At 35.8% G+C, this 21762-nt stretch overlaps 1 protein-coding gene across 5 annotated transcripts in view; it reads right to left on the minus strand.

Annotated features, from left to right (window-relative positions):
• Positions 1–21762, minus strand: part of LOC107828155 (serine/threonine-protein kinase ATM) — a 75385-nt gene that overhangs the window by 13478 nt on the left and 40145 nt on the right. For 2 of the 5 annotated variants that reach the window (XM_075251683.1, XM_075251680.1), the window contains 19 exons: positions 20720–20837; positions 20502–20625; positions 19373–19513; positions 19107–19220; positions 18101–18148; positions 17891–17995; positions 17640–17726; positions 14115–14408; positions 8938–9047; positions 6092–6158; positions 5932–6006; positions 5651–5767; positions 2916–3080; positions 2750–2845; positions 1911–2062; positions 1086–1287; positions 919–966; positions 738–821; positions 100–183 (listed from right to left, as the gene is read on the minus strand). In XM_075251683.1, the coding sequence (XP_075107784.1) occupies positions 100–183; positions 738–821; positions 919–966; positions 1086–1287; positions 1911–2062; positions 2750–2845; positions 2916–3080; positions 5651–5767; positions 5932–6006; positions 6092–6158; positions 8938–9047; positions 14115–14408; positions 17640–17726; positions 17891–17995; positions 18101–18148; positions 19107–19220; positions 19373–19513; positions 20502–20625; positions 20720–20837 (2231 nt within the window). The remainder of the gene's footprint in view (positions 1–99; positions 184–737; positions 822–918; positions 967–1085; positions 1288–1910; positions 2063–2749; positions 2846–2915; positions 3081–5650; positions 5768–5931; positions 6007–6091; positions 6159–8937; positions 9048–14114; positions 14409–17639; positions 17727–17890; positions 17996–18100; positions 18149–19106; positions 19221–19372; positions 19514–20501; positions 20626–20719; positions 20838–21762) is intronic. The other 3 variants (XM_075251681.1, XM_075251684.1, XM_075251682.1) reach the window with 3 other exon arrangements.

The raw sequence follows: 21762 nt of genomic DNA on the forward strand, positions 1-21762 counted from the left end.
TTCAAATCTTCTCCTCCCCCCTCCAACCAAAAAAAAGGATCCAGGACTTGGTCTCAGCAGAAAAACCCATAAAATCAGAAAGCAGCAACCAATACATACCACCCTGACATCATATTTATCTCCTATTACTAAACAGCGTTTATATTCATCAAGTGCCGTGCTCAGAAAGTTGTCCCTGTCTTCCTGAACAGCCAAGATAAGAAAAGAAAGTAAATCATGACAATTAACAAACGCATAATCAGCTTCAGGTAATGTGCAACAGTTTGCACAGGAAATAATTGCAAGTGTTAAAATTACTCCTGAACTTTAAAAGAGGAGAAGGAACAGTTCAATAACTTTTAACAACAGTGAAGACTAGGACAAAGGTTTATCAGTGTAACAAAAATTAAGGAGAATTATAAAAGCTACTTTAATTTGAATTGTCTTTTCAAAGTACTTCATTTGACAGAGAATAAAAAGATAATATTTTAATAGTAATTTCCCGCCGTATAACCTACAAGATCATTTATACAGCTCTTATGTACCTTTAACACTATTGGCAAATTCAAAACTGTTAACAGTTGCCAATGGGAAATTAAGACTAAATACATTTAAAGCTGCAATGCTGCACGTGAACCAATGAGAAAAACCATCTGGAATACAGTAGAAACCACCTTAAAATTAATTTTTTTTTAAAAATAAAGAAGATAAAAGGGTTTTCCATGAAGTAGTGCTAAAGAGAGTAATTATCATGCCACCTGCAACTTTTCAGCCTCTTCTTTGTCCATTGCCAGCTGCTTCTGCAACTCTTGTATTTTTGCTGAACAGTCGGTCTTTTCTCCCTAGTATTAGAGAAATATCACATTTAAATAGGTGCAAATTCAGAATCATCCTATCTCTATAACACCAAAAAGAAAGCATGACCATCATCAAGCTTACCTTTGTTGAACTTCTTAATCGTTTAACTAATGCTTCCAGCTCCCTTGTCTGAAAAATAAAATTTACATAAATAACCATGGGATTATTGATTTGCCACCATTGTTTCATGACTTCCTATTATTCTTTGGTTTATTTCAGTTCCATTAGAAGGAATAAGGGTAGCATACCTTGTGCTTTCTTAACCGCATTGCTGCCTGCCATTCACTGGAATTAAGTCGTTCTTCATAACTACGAAACAGAGCATCCGCATAGTGCGCAAGATGGAAATGCAGTTGACTTCGTTTTATGGCGGAAACCTTTCCTCGTGCCATGCAATCCTCAGCTAGTACGACTGCATGCTTCAAGTATTTCTCTAGTATAGTTCTTGAGCTGCATAACCATACTACAGAGTGAGAAAGCAGCAATCATTTTTTTTGTATAGGTGGCGAAATGCAGTATCACCCTTTAAATCTATTATTGCCTGTTAACTATTTTTGAATGACGCTTGCATTAGTCCAGTGTTCGTCAGGAGCCTTTGTTTTGTTTGACTACAGATTTGTATGTCAAGTTCCTCCCACACACACACACACACACACCCCAAACCCAAAAAAGCCCTCCTCTTTTTTCTCGGTTTTGTGTTGGCCCCATTGGAGCCACTCTGAATATGGCGTCTCTATTGGGGATGGGCTGATGTACTAGGCTATGACGAAATCAGTAACGGTAAAGCAAGAATAAATTTATCAGAAGAAATTGGATATGGCTGGGCAGGAATCAATCCCTAAATGTACTAATCAATTGGTGGGACATTCAAAGAACATGTTGAAGAGAAAGAAACAATAAAAAGTGAAACATACTGGCCTTAAAGGGAAACATAAGATCAAGAAGCTGAAGAGACTAGGACAAGTGGGGAGAGAGAGCGCCAGATAAGAAGTCAAAATAAATATCACAATTAAACAGATGAAAAGCATCAGACTTATATGGAAACTTAGTGCCATTGTTGGAATACTACTGACTTGCTTGATCGTGTTTCAGCGAGCCACTTCCCAATTAACCGGAAAACATCAGATGCGTTTTCATTCGTCTGGTGGTTTAGTGAAATATACTTTGCAAGATTGATTGCCATCTGATGTTGGCCTTGAGCACGCAGAAGCTTAGCTTCTTCAAGCTGCAGTACATGAAAAGAACCATAGTAGTACCAGTATAATAGATAGTGGTGAACCAGTAAGCAGAGTTTAGCATCGATTTTTAATGTGAACGAAGAGTAAGAACTTGCAGCGGAAGAAATATCTGAAGATCTCAAAGTAAACCCGAGCAAAAAGAGCTATAGAGACCTTTCATAACATGGACTGCACAGAAAGTATACCTCATTTTGTCAGTTAACTCATCAAATATCAAGAAGCCAGAAACGTGGAAACATGTAAGACTTCAGAAAACTCATAATCAAATGTGTGATCACTTATCTTAAAATGTTATACCAATATAACTTCAGCTTGGATTATAATTTTTTTTTTTTTTTTTTTTTTTTTGCTGTTAGTTGACAAGCACAGGTAATCAAGTCAAACATCTTCTAAAGTCTCATTTATGATTCTATGTTGAATCATTTGTATCACCTCATCTAAAATCTCAAATTCTTAGAAAGTGGATTTTGTCATAGCTTATGGTTTCCTGAGAAACATCAATGGAACATATGAGAACTAAATTGCACAGCTGCCCACTTGTATATGTCTTCATGGAATAAAAAACCATGTTCATACCCTTCCAAGTTACTCGATACTAGAGCACAAAGAATAATCAAATTGGACAAGCAGTCGCATTGCATCTAACATTAATTTATTAAAGAACGTGTTCATACCCGTCCAAGCCAATAAAGGTTGGAATGTTCTCCCATTTCCGCACAGAGAAACTTGAATTCATGCAAAGCTGAAGCAGCCTGAGAAAATCTAGCCACCTACACCAAGAAGATATTTAGCAAAATTATAGTGATCATTTCCAGAGAGTACCCATTATACCAGAATCACCTTGCGGAGAGTAGCTGCAGATTCAAGCAGATGTTGTACAGTATAATCCTGGCAATTTAAAATATGAAGCAAAACTCTTCTAAATGCCACAAATGGTTCCAGCAAATTCATATGTAACTGTGTTTGCTTCAAAGTGCGCTTCCAGTCCATGTCTAGCCATGATAACTGCATTGGCCAATTCCAAGTCAAAAGGCACAGTATTCAGTATGTTACTAACCGGGTCCATGATAAACATCATGAATAATATGCATGCAAAATGCTTCTTATTCTGATGCCATCAGGGAAAAATGGGTATCAGAACTATTCAATTATATACGGGAAATATAATTAAGACTATCACATGCCATATATGTAGAATGATACAATGTTATATTTTTAATATTGCGCTAGTTGACAAAACTAGCAAGGGTGTCAATTGTCACCCAATAGCTTTAACATTAGAGAAGCACTCTAGAAGTAAGAGTTTTAGAATAAGTAGAAGTAAAGACCGAGTGCCCGTTTGGATTGGCTTATTTTAAGTGCTTTTAAGCCAAAATAACTTTTAAGTTATTTTGTAGTGTTTGGATAGAGTAAAAGTATTTTTAAGCACTTGTTTTTAAGCAAAAATGACAAAAACAAGCCAAAAGTCAAAAGCTAGAATTCCTAACTTATGGCTTAAAAGCTATTTTGGCTTAAAAGTCACTTAAAATAAGCCCATCCAAACGGGCTCTAAATATGTACTGCAAGCTTAGTCAGTATGAGAAGAATGAAGTTGAGGTGATTTCCGACGGGATTGCGGTGCCTAAATGCAAATGATTTACATATGTAGGCTCGAAGTTTCAGGAGAATGGTATGACGAACAAGATGTTATGCATAGGATCAAAATAGGATGATTGAAATGGAGAAGTGCTACCGAAAGTGTTATGTGATACAAGGACACCTACACAAGTGAAAGGTAGGTTCTAAAGACAAATATAACATTGTTCAGGCCCTTTTCTACTTTTGGTGTAAACAAGAGTACATTCAACCCTCTCTATAACAGCCTCATTTGTTTCGATATTTTTTGACTTTTATAGTAAATGGTTATTATACACCTACAACATCATTTGACATTTAAATATTTTTTGGATGTTATAGATAAAAATTATCCAAAAATCAATTATTTTTCCTTTTTTAATGTTACATATAAAAGATAAAAAAGTTTTTAAATTTAAAATCTTAAAAGATATGCATATTTCACTAGTTAAATATTGAAAAAAGCTAATATATTATTAATAAATTCATAACTAAACGTATAAAGATTTAAACTCTAAGACAGACATTTTAAAGCTAGCTAGAAAAATAAATTCTTTCAAGATTGATGGAAGCATTTTGTAATTGTAGTTTGTTTCGTAGATTTCATTCTCTTAATAGCACTATAACGCTTGAATTGGCGAAGTCCAAATTTTCAGCAAAAAGGTAACCAATAGCTTCCCCTTGAAGACAATCTAAAAACTTATAGTTAAATTTCTATCTAAATATTTTTTGGAATTTGTCCAATAGAAAAGATATGATGTGCAAATCTTCAAATCTTATATCTTATGCAAGATAGAAACTTTGTGTAATGGAAAAGATTGTGCGCATATTTTTAGAATTATTATTAGTAACCTTAAAGATTCTATATGATTGTTATAGAGGGGTAATTTTACAAAGAGCGTTCTGCTATAAATATGGTTGTTACTGTTATAGGTAAAAAGTTGTTATAGAGAGGAAAAATATAACATGAAAAATTGATTCTGAGAAAAATTTGGCTTTTATAGTGAATGGTTGTTATATAAGGATGATGTTATAGAGAAGGTCTGACTGTATATGGAAGATCATGAGTCTTTTGTTGATGTCATAGGATCCTTGTAACAAATTAATAACTAAGAGACTCCTATACTCTTACCTGTAATTATGTACTTATCTTTGATGATTTTAATATATATGCAAAAATAGTTACCTTCTCAAAAAAGAAAAAAAAGGTCTATAGAATAGTTATAAAACCAACAATGTTATATGAGAGCAAATCTTGGGCAACTAAAGTCCAAATATCCAAAAAGTGAGTGTCTCTAAGAAGGACATGCTAAGATAAATGTGTGGTCCTACAAGATTAGAAATGATCATGTTCAATAAAAGGTGCAAGTAGCACACATCGAGGATAAAATATGAGGTTTCTTATAATGGTCTGGTCCTGTCCTACATTGACCTCCAGATGCACTGGTCTCTAGGTGCGAAACCATGGTGAGCGGAGATGTTTAAAGGAAAGTAGAAAAGGACCTTCAATCTCTTGGAATTCATACAAGCCTAGCGAAAATAAGCACAATAAAAGAAAAAGATCTATATAGGGGATACCATTAATTGGACTATGTTTTAGACAAGTTAATACATTTACTTCACGTCTTATGTTTTCAAGAGTCCTTTAGTCCTATTTGAGAATTACATGCCAATAGAGAATATAAAGAACTTTTATTATTTTTTGTAATATCACTATCAACTTAATAGTATTATAACTATTAGTATTATAATTAAACTATCATTTTTACCTTATATCATAATAATAATAATAATAATAATAATAATAATAACGTACTATTATTTATTATCTTTAACAATGTAAGATGAGCTTAAATCGAGTAGCATAGTTAGTGAGATTTCGCACCGCCTATCCAACTTGCTTGGGATTGAAGAGTAATTATTGTTTTTGTTATCATAGAGAAACAAAAACTGTATAATACCTGAGTAATTGATGGGAGTACAGGTTTAGATGAGACCTTTGGCATCTTCATAGAATCCAGCATAGTGCAAGATGAAGTCCAACGTGAATCCCATGTCATCCCGAGGTGATAAAGTATCTGTAAAAGAATGGATAAAACTTACAAAGGATCTGTAGTTCTGTACTAATATATGTAATTGTTCTTCTTTCCATGGATAAGTTGCTTAGTGAAAGGGAACCTTAAGCACAATGTAATACATGCAAATGAAAAAACACAAATTGCCAGCCGAGAGATCAGGATACCTGAAGCTTAACTATAGCTTGATAAATGTACTTGGTGCTCTCCGCACTTGCATGACAGATAGACAGCAAAAGCTCCTAAAGATATCGAAAAGCAGCTACAAGGTGTAAATGTCCAAGCACACAACTATGAAAAAGTAACGATGACGTAGGACTTCTATACCTGCTTGGAATCTTTTAGTTTTATCTGGAATTCATCAAATCCTCCCTCTTTTAATGCTCTCAAGCAGCTGAATTACAACAGGCACAACGCAGTGAGGACAAGGCCAACAGGTAGAGAGCACTATTTACATGTAACATAAGTATTAACTACTGTGAGAGAATGCAGAAGAAATCATATAAGTAGCATGCGCAAGGAATAATATTATCAAACTAATGTACCATTTATTCCTTGTCCTTGTTCCTTGAGTCGAGGGTCCATCGGAAACATCCTCTCTACCTTCACAAGGTAGGGGTAAGGTCTGCGTACACACTACCCTCCCCAAACCCAAAGTGGGATTATACTGGGTTTGTTGTTGTTGTTGTATGTACCATTTAAAACTTGGCAGATATATTAGTAGATGGATCACCCCTTTTTGAACTTTTATTTCTTATTTTTTCCGAGAGATGGGAGTTATGATGGAATTACAAGTTACTACCTACGAAGCAGGCAAAGTATAATATCACACGGATATGATTTTACCAGCAATGTACAAATCCCCAGAGATTTCTTCCAATTAGGAAAAAATTAACACTCTAGAAAATATTCATTATTTCAGAATGGAACGGTAAAAAGTCAAGTAACACCACAGAAGTCACGAATCACAGGGTATTGGAGGCTCTGTGATTCTGAATGCCCAGAGCAGGTATCTGTAGAAAGGATTTCTTCAAGGAATGTTGTACAGAGGACATTCAATTTGACAAAATGAATATGGTATGAAAACCTGGCGGCCCATTTGCTTTTTGCACGAGGGAGGTAGCATGGAAGGTAATCTTAACAGTGTCAACTAGAAGGAAGGACGCGGACATATGCCAACTGTTGGTTAATGTTCTGGAGTGCTAAAAGAGCACAAATCACCTGTTCCTACACTTTAGATAGATTTTGAAAGGGATACTGATCATTACATGAGAGAAGGGAGGGGGGGAAAATTTAGCAACTCATCGTAACTGCACTTTCAGGTGAACTTGAAGAGAGAGAGAAGAGCTAGGAGCTGAATCCATTTCAACAGTTTAGTTAGGTCCTATATTTGTGTATCATTTCTGCGAGGATTAAACCAGAGGATTTTTTCCCGGATAAGTTGAATCAGAGGCAATTTACACTGGTTATTTTGCTTTTATAGAGTTTCATGCCCCATTTGTTGGAATAGATGGACTAATTATGCTTTCAATGGCTCAATTTCAGCTAATGAAGCTTTGAGTGAGCTTAAAGAATGAAAAGAATCAAAATTATGGCAAAAGAAGACCAAGTTAAAGTGAAAAATGGAAGAAAAGCTGAAGTTTGAGCTGAAGACTCTGCAAGGCTACGTAGGCTACGCAAACGAAGAACCTGAGAAGATTGATTTTTGGAGCATTCTGTTTTTGCCTACGCAACGCCTACACCAATGCAGCAAGCCTACGCAATTGTCCGAAGGGCAATTTTGTCCACTCTTGAGATAGATATTTTAAGTCATTCTAGGGCATCTTTTGGAAAGGCAGATTGGTGTAGTAGCTTATGGAGCTCTTCTTAGCTAATTTAAAGAAGCTTCATCATTCTCTACAGTCTTTCTTCCCTCTTTTCACTACATGTTTAGATTTTCATTTTACTTTGTATTTTCTTTTTCATCTATGTCTAGCTAAGTTTTCTTAAGCTAGGATTGTGAACCCTAAGTGGGGTTATGATTTTGGGTGATTAATATAAGTTCTAAATTTGATTAAGCTTTGTATTATCTATTATCTAATTGCTCTATGCTTTATTGATTGATTATGTGGTTGCAAACACTAAATTCATGCCTATTTTGCTTGTTCTAACTTGGAAGAGTGGAAATTAGCTTAGGTATAAAGCAATTAGCAAGGAATTAAGTGAGTTAATTACTTAATGAAATCTAGCTAGGAATAGTGTGATTTCTACTTGGGCTAATCAATTATTTATAATTGAACCTTAGTTGACTTGGAAGATCAACTTGTGGTAAAAACCTCTTAGTGTTGGAAGATATTATGTTGCTGAAATAGTATTTGAGGCCATAATACAAGCTTGGTTAAATAGAACTAAATACTCATATACCCAAAACATAACCCACGCAAAGAGGGAGCAATCCTAGTGCCTTTCTTTAATAGTCACAACTAGATCTTTACTTGCATACTATATGTTCGATAAAATTCCTAGCCTAGTTTAGTAGTAATTTTAAAAGTAAATTTAGAAGTAATTGAATCACCACTCTTTTGTTTGAAGATTACTTTAAGAATCACCAAGTTTACATGCATTTGGACATTTTAGCACACACGTACTCCTTGCGGGATTCGACCCCAATTTTTATTGGGTTTATTATTGCTGACGATTGTGCTAAGCTTCATTTAAAGGTGTGCCGTTTCATTTGAGCGCTACATAATTAATATCAATATTGCCGTTTGTATACCTCCGTACAGGGTGTAATCAAGATATAACACTTCATGCACTGATGCACCACAATCAAATGAACAAAGCAGACCCCATGAATCAACTAGGTTTAATAGTACCCGGAAAGTGATCCCAAAAAAACTTTAAAAGAAATCCTAGAAACTTGGTGGGTTGCTATAGTAGTGAGCACCCTCCACTTCTAACCAAGAGGTTGTGAGTTCGAATCACCCCAAGAGCAAGGTGGGGAGTTCTTGGAGGAAGGGAGCCGAGGGTCTATCGGAAACAGCCACTCTCCCCCAGGGTAGGGGTAAGGTCTGCGTACAAACTACCCTCCCCAAACCCCACTAGTGGGATTATACTGGGTTGTTGCTATGTCAAAGTTGATGACATGGCAAATACCAATTTAGAACTTCAATAAATGCAAGACCTCATCATACCTGTGGAGATTTTCATTGAAATGGTCACCTCCATGCTGAATTGAGAGGACACTGGATTCACCATAAAGTAGTGAGAAATCCCAATTTCCAGAACGCCAAGCAGCTTCATACTACAAATAGCACAAGCAACACTTGATGAGGAACCAATCTATAACATGAAGCATGTAAAGAACGTTGGTAGAAGCAGTGGTAGACATGTTTCTGTCCACAGAGTGCAGCATAAAGATGCAGACAGGGAAAGAACTACAACAATAACAACTATGCCACAGCCCCAAAGAAGTTGGGGTCGGCAATATCTCATCATTTCTTTCTTTAAGCTCAACTCATATCCATCATCATTATCAAAATAAAATACAAGTGAAAGAGAAACAAGCTAACTATATATATAGATAATAATATTAATAATAATAGTATTAAAGTTCTCTACCAAGTCTAAAACCTATTCCCAACTAGTAGGTATCACATATATGGATCTTTCTCTTTCATTATTCCCTATCTTTAGCTAAGTCTTAATTCCAAGGATTTGTAGGTTTTTCGAGACAGCTTCCTTCTATGTGATTTTAGGTCTACCTTGTCCCCTTTTAACACCTTCCACTACCATAATTTCACTCCTACAAACCGGGGCATCTGTAGGTCGACCCAAGACATGACCCCATGGAAAACTGTTTTTCGGCTGAGCATTTGAGTCATCTTATGTATGGCACTGCATAAGTCCGACACATAATCAGACAGCAAGCTGAGTTGAAAGACAAACTGTATAAGTTTGGTCGTTAGTATCATGGTTTTGCACACCAATGGGGCACTATTACCTAAGTTTATGAGCCAGACAGAGATCAGACAGCAAACTTATGTTATTAAGACTATAAAATTAGTTACTGCTATCACACCATTGTACACTAATGGGGCACTATTGCCTAGTTTTCTTGATCCTCCTTCATGGTATAAAATAGGGTTTATAAAAGATACAAATTAGGTCCTTGTCTAAATAAAGAAACGTAAAAGTTAGTATGTGTGAGAAATATGACACGGAAAAATTATATTATTGATGTACGTTAACTATAATACAAGTACCCCAATTTATAACAATACACAATACCTACACTACTCTTATTCCATGTAGGACTATGTTTATTTATATAACAACTAACTAACTAGCACTCCCCCTCCAGTCGGTGTATACAAATCATATGTACCGAGCTTATTACATATATAACTAATACGAGGACCAGTGAGATACTTGGTGAAAATACCTGCAAGCTGATCACTCGACTTCACAAACATTGTAGCAATATCTATAGTCAATCTCAATGTGTTTAGTTTTCTCATGGAACACTGGATTTGATGCAATATGAAGGGCAACTTGATTATCGCACACAAGTTCCATCTGGCTGATTTCACCAAATTTCAACTCCTTGAGCAATTGTTTGATCCAAACTAGCTCACATGTTGCCATAGCCATTGCTTGATATTCTGCTTCTGCACTAGACCAAGCAACTACATTTTGTTTCTTGCTCTTCCAAGACACCATATCGCCTCCTACTAAAACACAATATCCAGACGTAGAACGCCTATGAGAAGGTGATCCTCAGGGGCGGATCTACCTTGTAGTGTAGGGGTGGCACGCCACCCGCCCGCTTCAGCAAAAATTCTTAGTAAGTATGTTCATATCTATGAAATAAACATAATATATAAAAATTGGCACCCGTATTAAACAAATGGCATGTGGGTGCCATGGTTCAGCGCTGCCTCTTAAGTCTTGTGTTGGCTTCAAGGTTCTGAGATCGATTCCTTCGGCAGCGTTCTGGCCATTCTTTTATTTTTCCCCTTACTTATTAGTCCCTATCTCCTTTATTCTTTGTTGGGCCTTGGGCCCTCACTTCTTCTTCTACTTCTTTCTTTTTCCTCCTCTTTCTTTTCTCTTCCTGTTATTTGCAACTAAATATCTCTCATCTTCTTTTTTAAATTTCTTTACATTAGCCTTCGTTTTGCTTTTTACAATTCTACATTGTTTTATGAGCAATCTATTTTGATGCATATTTTTAAAATGATTCTAGGTAATGTGTAGTTTTTTTCATTCTAATGATACAACATTAGTTTATATATATAATTTGAGCAATACCATTTATTGGCTTGTGAAAAACAATATTTCAATTAATAGAGGTTTTGAGTTTTATTTTCATAGACGGAAAATTTGAAACTTTTGGTTCGGAAACAATTGTCATATAGCTTGATAATTAAATTGAAAAATTTCTCCAAGAACAATGATCATTAATCAACTCAAACAAAGAATACATAGTAATTAAGCTACTTTTTAAGAAACTTTTCTAATTGTAGGCGTATTTTCATGAAATATTATTATTATTTGTAATTTTATTCTAGAATATAATTAAATCAAGCATAAAAAATTGAACTAAAACCGAATTTATTTGTCTATAACCAAAAACTAACGGAATCAAGTACTTCTTATTCGGTCTTTGTGGCTAGTGGTACGTATGCTACATTTGTATAGTGACACCCGCAACCTTCAAATCCTGGATCCGCCTCTGGTGATCCAGCCCAATCAACATCTGAGTATCCAACGATCTGCTCATGGCCTCGATCCTCAAACAATAACCCTTTACCTGGAGCCGATTTTATAAACCGAAGAATGCGGACAATTGCATCCCAATGACTATCACAGGGAGAACATTCACAGGAAAGGAAATGTCAAGTCTAGTCACTGTGAGATAATTTAATTTACCAACCAGCCGCCTATAGTTCTATAGAGCGGTGGTCAGACTGGCCATGTTGTATGGGGCTAAGTGTTGGCCAGTCAAGAAGTCGCATATCCAGAGATTGAAAGTAGCAGAAATGAGGATGTTGAGATAGATGTGCGGGCACACTAGGTTGGATAAGATTAGGAATGAAGTTATTCGGGAGAAGGTGGGCGTGGCTCCCCTAGACGACAAGATGCGGGAAGCGAGGCTCAGATGGTTTGGGCACGTGCAGAAGAGAAGCCTTGATACCACGGTCAGGAGGTGTGAGCGGTTGGCTTTGGCAGGCGTAAGAAGAGGTAGAGAGCGGCCTAAGAAGTATTGGGGCGAGGTGATCAGGCAGGACATGGCGAGACTTCAGATCTCCGAGGACATGGCTTTTCATAGGAAAGAGTGGATGTCGAACATTAGGGTTGAAGGGTAGGGGTAGTCGAACGTTTTTCTTCTTTATGCTGGTGGTGAGGCTAGTCTGATAGTGTTTTATCTTAGTCTGCTAGTGGTGCTAGTGGCGTATGTTGTGTCACATTATTTTCCCGTTTTTGTTATTGTCTTTCCGCCAACTTTCCGTCTTTTACAATGTTGTTATTATATTATCTCTCTGGTTGTTGCTACTGGTAAGGATCTATTATCTCTATTCGCCTTTTGAGCCGAAGGTTTCCCGAAAACAGCCTCTCTACTCCTTCGGGGTAGGGGTAAGGTCTGCGTACACTCTACCCTCCCCAGACCCCATTTGGTGGGATCTTACTGGGTTGTTGTTGCAACCAGCCGCCTATATCTTGCAGGATCACTAAGCGGCTCCCCCTGTCCTGGCAAAAATTTAGAATTCGGGCGACAGCATGTTATTCCTGTCTCGTCAAGAATGTCTAAGGCATAGTTCCGTTGTGAGATCACTAGGTGACTTGGTGCTGCAGCAAGGCGATGTAATCGAGAGAATAATTCATCAACAGTAGAGACAGTCGGACTAGCTAAAATCTGGTCACGTACTAAATCAAGGTCATTAGGAAGTCCATCGAGTGTAAGAACTAGAAACATCTTATGTCGTTGCTCTTGTTGCTTTTCAATACTAGCAGAAACTGGCATCAACTTCTCAAATTCTTCCATGATTGCCTGTATTTGTCCTAAGTAAGTAGACATATCCAATTCTTGTTTCTCCAAGCTTGTCATTCGCGATATCACATCATATAAACGAGATATGTCATTAGTGTATAAAGTACGAGCCTTTTCCCAAACTAAATAACATGTCCGGAAAGGATGGAACAAGGGCATCAACTTGAAATTAATAGATTGCCACAGGATACTACATAACTGAATATCGACCTTCTCACAAAGTGTTTTGGCCTTTTCATCTCATTCGCTAGCCTTTTTTGTTAAATGATCTTGAACACCTTGACCTTTACACCACAACTCGACAGAAGAAGCCCAAGTTAAGTAGTTTGAACTTCCCATTAAAGGTTCTGAGGTAATCATAATACCAGAACTTCCAGAACCAGTGTTTTTAGACCCAAAAACATCAACTCCCAAAGACATTGTTGGATTGAAAAGAGGTCTAGCAAATTAGCACCAAATAAAACAAAGAATCAACTGTAGTTGCCGGAAAAACACTGTATAGCTGCCAGAAAACTAATGTAATTGCTGGAAAACTTTCAAAGTGCTCGGAATTAAAAAAGAAAATTATGGGTAGTCTCGGAATTAAAAGGCGGTCCAACTGTTCTGAAGAAAGTTTTTCAAAAAGTGGCCGGAGCGCGTGGAGTAGATCTCGCCGGAAAAAATTGTCTCTGATCGGCGCGTGAGAAGTCGGTTGTCGGAGGTGTTTGTTGGGGTTTGGTCGCCGGGGTTGGGGGACCTTGTGGTGGCGTTGGGTTTTGCACATGTGAGAAATATGACACGGGAAAATTATATTATTGATGTACGTTAACGATAATACAAGTACCCCTATTTATAACAATACACAATACCTACACTACTCCTATTCCATGTAGGACGATTCTTATTTACATAACAACTGACTAACTAATAATATGAAAAAAGCACCTCCAATCCACATTATTTAACCAAACCTTTATTAGGAATATTGAGCAAAGGCATCACAAATATTATATAGGTAATATTGTTGCGTTTACACCTTTGTGTCGCATTCCTGTAATGCCCTACACTACTCCTATTCCATGTAGGACGATTCTTATTTACATAACAACTGACTAACTAATAATATGAAAAAAGCACCTCCAATCCACATTATTTAGCCAAACCTTTATTAGGAATATTGAGCAAAGGCATCACAAATATTATATAGGTAATATTGTTGCGTTTACACCTTTGTGTCGCATTCCTGTAATGCCCTACACTACGCCCTCCATTCTAAATATTGTGTCTACATTCATGCTCCTTATTTGTTAACAGAAAAAGAAAAGTTATGAGGCAAACCTGTAGCTCAGTGAACTCCGGATCATGTTGAAATCTTCCTTTTTGAGAGGTTAACCCTTGGCAGTACACATCCAAAAGATGAGTGCAACCAATTTGCTGCAAGGATCTAATAAGGCCCTTATATGGTTTCTTTTCGATCATCTGATCTACTGCGGACCCAGATGAATGAAGAAAATTTTCAGGAGTACAACTACTTCCTTGAGCCACTGGATCAGATCTAATTTGTAAATCATAGTACTCAAGAGCTTTACTCCAATTTCCCTCATGTTCAAATGTGATAATTTGAGAGGTCAACTGCAAAGACCAGAATTGAAAGCAACGGACAAAGAGGTGGTCACAAATGCTAAATTTTCAAAATTCAACAATTCTGTGGGCAATGGCATAAGAAAAGAGCAGGGAATATGACAGGCTTCCCAAAGTATGGCTAAACTAGTGTTTAGGTTGTGAATGTTTTGCAAAAAGAAGAATATCATGATTATTATCCCATCTTATATTGAACGCCCTACTGTTAATTGAGTGTCAACTTGATGGGCATGAGTATTGCACATGGTAGTAAAAGGAAAAAAAAATTATTACTTCTACCAAATGTTAAATAAGGACATCATATTAGAACAAATTAGAAATATCCAAAAGAAAGTAAAAGTGAGCTTTTTCTCTTTTCTTTTTTCTTTGAGAAGGTAATTTTATCGAGTAAAAACAGCATAAAGAGAGTGCTCGTAGTGATATCTAAAATATCAACCTAACTGTAATTCTTCACAGGTTATGCAATGAGTTGATGAAGTAAGCCATGGTTTCAGGATCATTTACAACAGATATGTTCTAAAAGAAAAGTAAGTATACATTTTAACTTGAGACTAAATGTAGAATCCTTTTTCTCGTCTAATTCTGGAGTTCCTTTCTCTGCATATGACCCACCAGACTGTTACATGTATAGAGTTCCATATTTTGAAGAAAGCTTTGCTGATCCCAGCCCTTCTCCAGCCATTTTGAGGGAAAGCGTGTTTCAAAGTTTTTTTATCATAGAGTTTACCTTATTCACCTTCTATTAATATTCGTTTAATGAAAAAAAATAATGTCATTTAAGATTTCTATGCTAATAATCACAATATAATTCTTCATATGATAATTTAAAACAGTTATACACAAAATTCCAGGAAAGAGAGTACGTCTTTCTTTAGAACAATCAACAATGTCTAAAGCTTAACTTAGTTGAGACGAGCTATATGAATCACTCGTGCCCTTCTGCTCTTTTACAAGAAAATAAGAGTATAGTATCTATTTGTACTCTTCTTATGGTTTACTTGGTACTTTCGACGTCTCATTGTATGACAATATTACTATTTGTGCAATCAAAATGTTCATTCTTTTACTACAATATTTTAATAAGAATATTGTGACATAATCGTACTTTTATATTGTTTACAAAGTATGTCCATTTCAACTAGAAAACTTAAGGGATTGCTATATGAATTGAGACCAAGAATTACATAAGTTGAATGTTATTTAGTCAACTCTTATAGAATCAATCTAAATATAATTTCTTGATTTTGATAAGTTTGCTTATCAAAATTTTTATTTCATTACTTTGAAGAATTCAAATCAATAATTAATCTGTGAACTTAAATGAATCAAATTAATAGAGTATTTTGGTGTCTTCTTTGTACAATGAAAGTCAACTTCTTTTTAGATTCCAGATAATTACAATAAAACAATGTAAAAGCTCAATACATAAAAGTACAAGCATGTAAGCTCATTCAGATTTTTCAATATCTGGATTGAAACACTACTATGCTTCTTATGTAAAAATTTGTTAGGTATCAGCATGAATAATCCAATTATTATTATTAACAAACAGACTAGTTCTCTAAACTTTGATCTGATTTGTCAGTTCTGATGAAAGGTAAGTACGAACTTGATATAAGGTTAGAACAATTTTTAATGTTCAACAGATGTTAAAAATCACTCTGAAGTCCTGACAATTGATCACCTTTATTCTTAAATTATTTATTATCATTGTTCAGAAAATACATTCAGATAAACTTCTTTTTCCTGTGCGAATCGTCAGCTTTCAGATGCTTTTTGGGTGTTGGTCTAGTTTCTCTTCGAATCCCATCCTTTTTATTTCTTCGGTACACCTTCAGTACGTTTGTTACAACGGATTGAAGTACAGGGTAAATGGGAAGCGGAATAATCAGTTCTTTTCTCGAAATGAAATACTAAATTGGATAAAATAGATGGGTGGATCTAGAACACTTTATAATTGCAACGTCAATCAAAAGACACTAGAAGACTTCTATTATTGCAACGTCAATCAAAAGTATACTTCGAAACAATTAAAAACCTCTGATGAAAACTACTTTGATTTCGACTGTTGAGAGAAACTTCTGTATATACTTCAATCTCGCAGAAGATCAGTTAGAAAAATACCATGATTTGGTCCAAGGACACTTGAACGTGCGAAGCTAGAATCCCTACTAAAAAAATTAGTAGCTTCTCAAATTGCTGAAGTAAGGTCAAAGGGTTTATGACAGGGAATAATGTAGTCTTGATGTAAAAGAAAGACGAGCTCTCGTTATTCTTAAAAGCGAAAAGTGCAGAAAACAACAAAGTTCAGGGGGTTTGAAGCAAAAGAGAGAAACGAAGTGCACAACTTATGAAATTCAAAAAACATTAGAATTTAGAACTATAATAATCAAATTGCAATTAACAAACTAATTTCAGTATCCAATATACAAAAAAGTCAATATTAATCTAACTTCTTATAGTTGAGATTCAAAGGACCGATTGTTTCTCATTGAGATCACTTTGTGCATCATTATTTGAAGCAAACACCTCCCTGAAGTGCATGGCTTCACTCATGAAGTTATAACCCTTCATTCACATAGCTTCGTCCATTCATCACTTTAAGCGACGAAGCGATAGCTTTTAAGAACACCGATTTACAACATGAGGTTTAGAAAGCTACAATTTTCCACTCACTGCATTTTCTTTCACGTTTTATTCTCCTGCCTTCCAAGTCTACCACTTATACTCTTTTTCTCCCTCTTTTCCTATTTTGGATTACCACAAGAGGCTATCACGGAAGCAATAAATTCAGGAGCCATAGCTAAGATTAAACCATAAGGCGGTACTTGTGATATTTCGGCATGGGGTGCATTTATTTGGCATTTTTTGGATGTTAGATACTATGGGTTACTTTTTATTGGCATTGGAAGCACATCACGTTATGGCAGGGTAAAGTTTCACAGTTTAATGAATCGTCCACTTATTTGATGGGCTGGTTAAGGGATTATATGCGGTTAAACTCTTCACAAGTTATCAATGGATATACAACCCTTTGGTATGAATAGTTTATTGGTTTGGGCATGGATGATCTTATTTGGACATCTTGTTTGGGTAACTAGATTTATGTTCTTAATTTCTTGGCATGTATATATAGCAGGCAAGAGACAATTTTAAAATGAGAGTCAGAGTAGATAATAAATATGTAATAAGCAGCAGAGATTGGTGTTTATGTTCACTGACCTTGTGGGATTGGATGATTCCATAGAGGCTGTCAGGTTCATTTATTTGTGTCACTGCAGATAAAAGTATTTCAATGTGTCGCGGCAGCTGCAACATCAGAGAAAGTATGCCTTCAAAATATAGGATAGCTTCATAGCAAAAATCATTACTTTCTATATGCTAAGTGACCACAACGGGAGTGTTAACAAATAGGACACTCTAACAAATGATAACTTTAGATGACCAACAATTAAATGCATATATGAACTCACAATCTCAACATGAGAGAAATCTGGAGTGCCCAATGTCAGGGAATTGAAATTCTCTTCACACCAGTGTTCCACGTAAAGAACAGCAGTAAAGTAAGCACCAGAAGTCTGTCAATTTAATGCAATGGCATGAGAGAGAGCCAAGGTAAGAAAGGTAAGAACATCAAAGAGAAAAAGGAAATGGAAGAGCATGAATAAAAGTTTGGCACTCACAATAGCAGACCTTGCAACAGCAAGATAATCCATAGAAATCCAATAAACCTAGTAAAACAACAGGAGATGGAAAGGGCATGAGTCCGTAACCCGAAGTAGAGAACTTGGGTCATAAACTGTTCTCTCAATAATTCAATCCAACGTCCAGAACACTAGAGGCCAAGAGAAAGACATCAAGTTTGGAATTCTCAAAAAATGTAGCTTACAACATCTTTGAAATGTGAATGTGTTTCACATATCCTCTGAATGGAATTATACAAATGGGATACTAATCCCTCAGCATAGTCAATAAGATTTGGATCCTTCAGTATGAGACCAAACACATTTCACCGTAAAATAACTTTAATAAATTACTTGGCATGTACACTTTTTAACGAGGATAATTATTTAGCAAAGATTCAACAACTTCAGAATCAAAATTTGACCAGAAACCCCTTGATAATAACAGGTGAAATAGTTCAGTGGAAGTGAATCCAGGTTTCCAATGGGGAGGTCATGATGATACTTGAACCAAACCCATCTAAGCCTTCAATCTGGTTAAATTAGCCAGCAGGTGATCCTGGCTTTCATAAAATTGGTGCAAAAGCCAGTTCAAGAACTACGCTTAGTTCCTAAATTAGAACGTGTGAAAGTTGATCAGGTGTAACGACTGGAAAGCAGGAGCAATATAAGGCCTAAAGACAGACCACAAAACTTAGTCGGACAAGCATAAAAGTAACTGAAGATTTAACAGTTGAACAACCAACAGAAGCCGCAAGGTCCCACCCCTTAGGGTTACTGAAAAGAACAATTAAAGCAAGAAAAACAGATAAAATTAGTCAGCAAGCAGCCAAACAATAAAGAACAGGGAATACTAATCTATGACAGTGTTCAACTGCACTACAACATAATAGAGATCAGAAACACCATCAAATGATAATCAAATACTGCAGAGTCAACAACTACGTTTTATGTACAGGATGAAGGAATTGTTGCTACAGAAGAATACATGTTAAGATTTATTTACCTTTTGCCATGACAATGTGGATATTGATACTACAGATGAAGTGGTTGTCTGATGCTTTGCCTTCAGAGGCGTGGAGCGTGACTTTGATCCATAGCTAGAAGGCCTTCCATATTGCTGAAATTGTTATATTACTTATATCATCTCTACTGAGTGAACTTAATTTTTTTTAAAATAAATAACAGAGGAAACTTAAGAACAAATTCCGCAAATTAGTAAATTAGGTATCACTCTATGAAGAAGTATCTGCGAATGCATATCATTTAAACCTTTGAATTTTCTCGCTTAGAGGGATTAGAGGATGTGCTTATTTCCATCACGTGACACAACCGAAGCTCGTTAAGAGCATCTAAGATAACTTGAATTGATTTGGTCAACTTATTGTCCTCCGTAAAAATGTTCTCTTGCACCTACATACAAAAGCAAAGAGTATTGATATTTTGTTCTCAATAGAAAGATGAAATAGTACCCTATGGATCTGATTTCCACAAGCATGTTAAAACATTTCGTCCATAGAACTCCGGATTGGTTCACGAAAAAAAAGGCACTTATTTACAATGTTTAACAATAGCTTTAAGTAAACGTGAATTCAATATATCACATGCAAATGGGAAAACTTGAAATAATATTAAGTTATTAACTGCAATAAAGAAAGAGAAATATATAGCTTGTAAGCACAGGTTATCAAAAAGGGAGCTACATACTTTAGTACATATAAGGCATTGACTATTTTGATGTTCTTGACCTACTATGATCTACAATTCCCGTCCTTTATCTATCAATTTAGTATATTCATGTGTGATGAACTGACTAATGAAGTATGCAATTGAATCTTCTAATTCTGAACAATTTAAATAGAGATAGGAAAAGGCATAATTGATTCATTTAATCAAATAAATTGGATTATATCAGAAGAAGTGGAAAACAAGGTCATATACAGATATCTTAATGCTTTAACCAATATAGGATGATGTAGGAAAATAATGGAAATGGAGACTTTGCAAGAACAAAGGTCAAAGGCGGACCGTCGCAAGAATCCTGTGTATACATATTGAATATGCAGGTATGCATACTTCAGTGAGTTTCATGACTAATTAAAACCAGTCTAAACTGCTAATTAATTGAATAAGAAAGACTGTACACAATGACATAAGACTAATCATGTTAATCACCCAAACAGTTAAATGGCTTAGACACCTAAATGAATAAAATAACCATGGAGCAACATATACTTAAAAGTGAATCATAACAAAACATGTTCTATGTTAATTGACTGAAAAGTAATTAATTTGCTTTTTTTTATATGCTCATGCCACATCACAAGATGGGGAAAGTCGTTAAAATAAGTGGAAGCCAAGGATAATCAAGATGGAACAAGAAAGAAACTATAACAATAACCTGTGAGGAGATCAGTTGACAAAGATCAACATCCACGTCTCTTCTACTAGACAAATTGACCATCACATAAGGGAACAAGAGTTCTGCAACTTCAGATTTCACCAAGACAATATCTTGACACAATCTGAAAGGACCATGAGCTTATTAAAGCAGCATAAACAAAAGCAAAAAAGCTGATAGTTCTAAATAAAGGGAGAGATGCTCTGGGAAGAAATTACCTCAGGATCATATCATCACAATATTCAATCAGAGCACAGATAAGAGGACAAATCCATGTCTCGAATGTTTTTCCATCAGTCTTCCATATAGCAGAATCCTTCAAGGAAAGTGCCTCAACTGCAAGGATATTAAGCAACGAGATACATGATTAGATGGAAACTGAAGTAGCCTTTTGTTAATGTGAATAACAAATACGATCTAGTTTATGCCCTAATTGAGCACAAACTCAATGGTACACCTATCAGTGTAATACTGAACATATGGAACATGACAATAGCATCTATGTCTCCAGATGTTTAGATTAGTCCTGATAGAACAACAATTTCAGTTTTCCAATGCAACTTTCACTAGCAGATGCTCATTGTTAACACCATTTCCTGTAGGCATCTAGACTTCTCTTAAAGCCAAAGGGACCCCATATTTCCTATTGGAAGGCCTATACTTCGAAACGCAATAGATTGAAACTCTAAGCCTGCTAGCTCAGTTTTGCCTCCTCCATTCATGAAGGCATGAGAGGCAAGGTCCTGAGGTTCCCAGAAAAACCCGGTTCCCAAAATAACCCCACGCAGGAAACAAAGCAATATAGGGGCAAAACCTACATTTCTGGATCCCTCATGATTTCGGCTTTGTAGTGGCACATAAGTATTCTTTAGCTTTAAGGAGAGTGAATGAATCATTTCCTTTTTCTAGGCTAGGGTCCCAAGCATAAATGTTTTTAAAGCAATTAACCCTTGCTGTAACCTACTAAAATCACTTGAAATAGTGTTTAGAGTACACCTGCCTTCTTTAGAACAAAAGCATCTAGTCTTGCATTTCTCTTAAAATCTTTTACAGAATCCCATGACTAAATATTTTTGTGGTAGATGAATCAAGAACATACAGTTAAATGAGATGGGCAGGAACCAATCCTTGTCATATCATTATTGTTGGACATCGAATTGGATCCCAGAATGATGTTTATAAAGCTAGGTTTTGCACATTTGATTTAATTACCACAATACCCACATCCCTAATGTACCCTTTATGGCATTAAAAGTTTTTG

The sequence above is a fragment of the Nicotiana tabacum genome, chromosome 4 (assembly GCF_000715075.1).
Source record: "Nicotiana tabacum cultivar K326 chromosome 4, ASM71507v2, whole genome shotgun sequence".
Lineage (NCBI taxonomy): Eukaryota > Viridiplantae > Streptophyta > Magnoliopsida > Solanales > Solanaceae > Nicotiana > Nicotiana tabacum.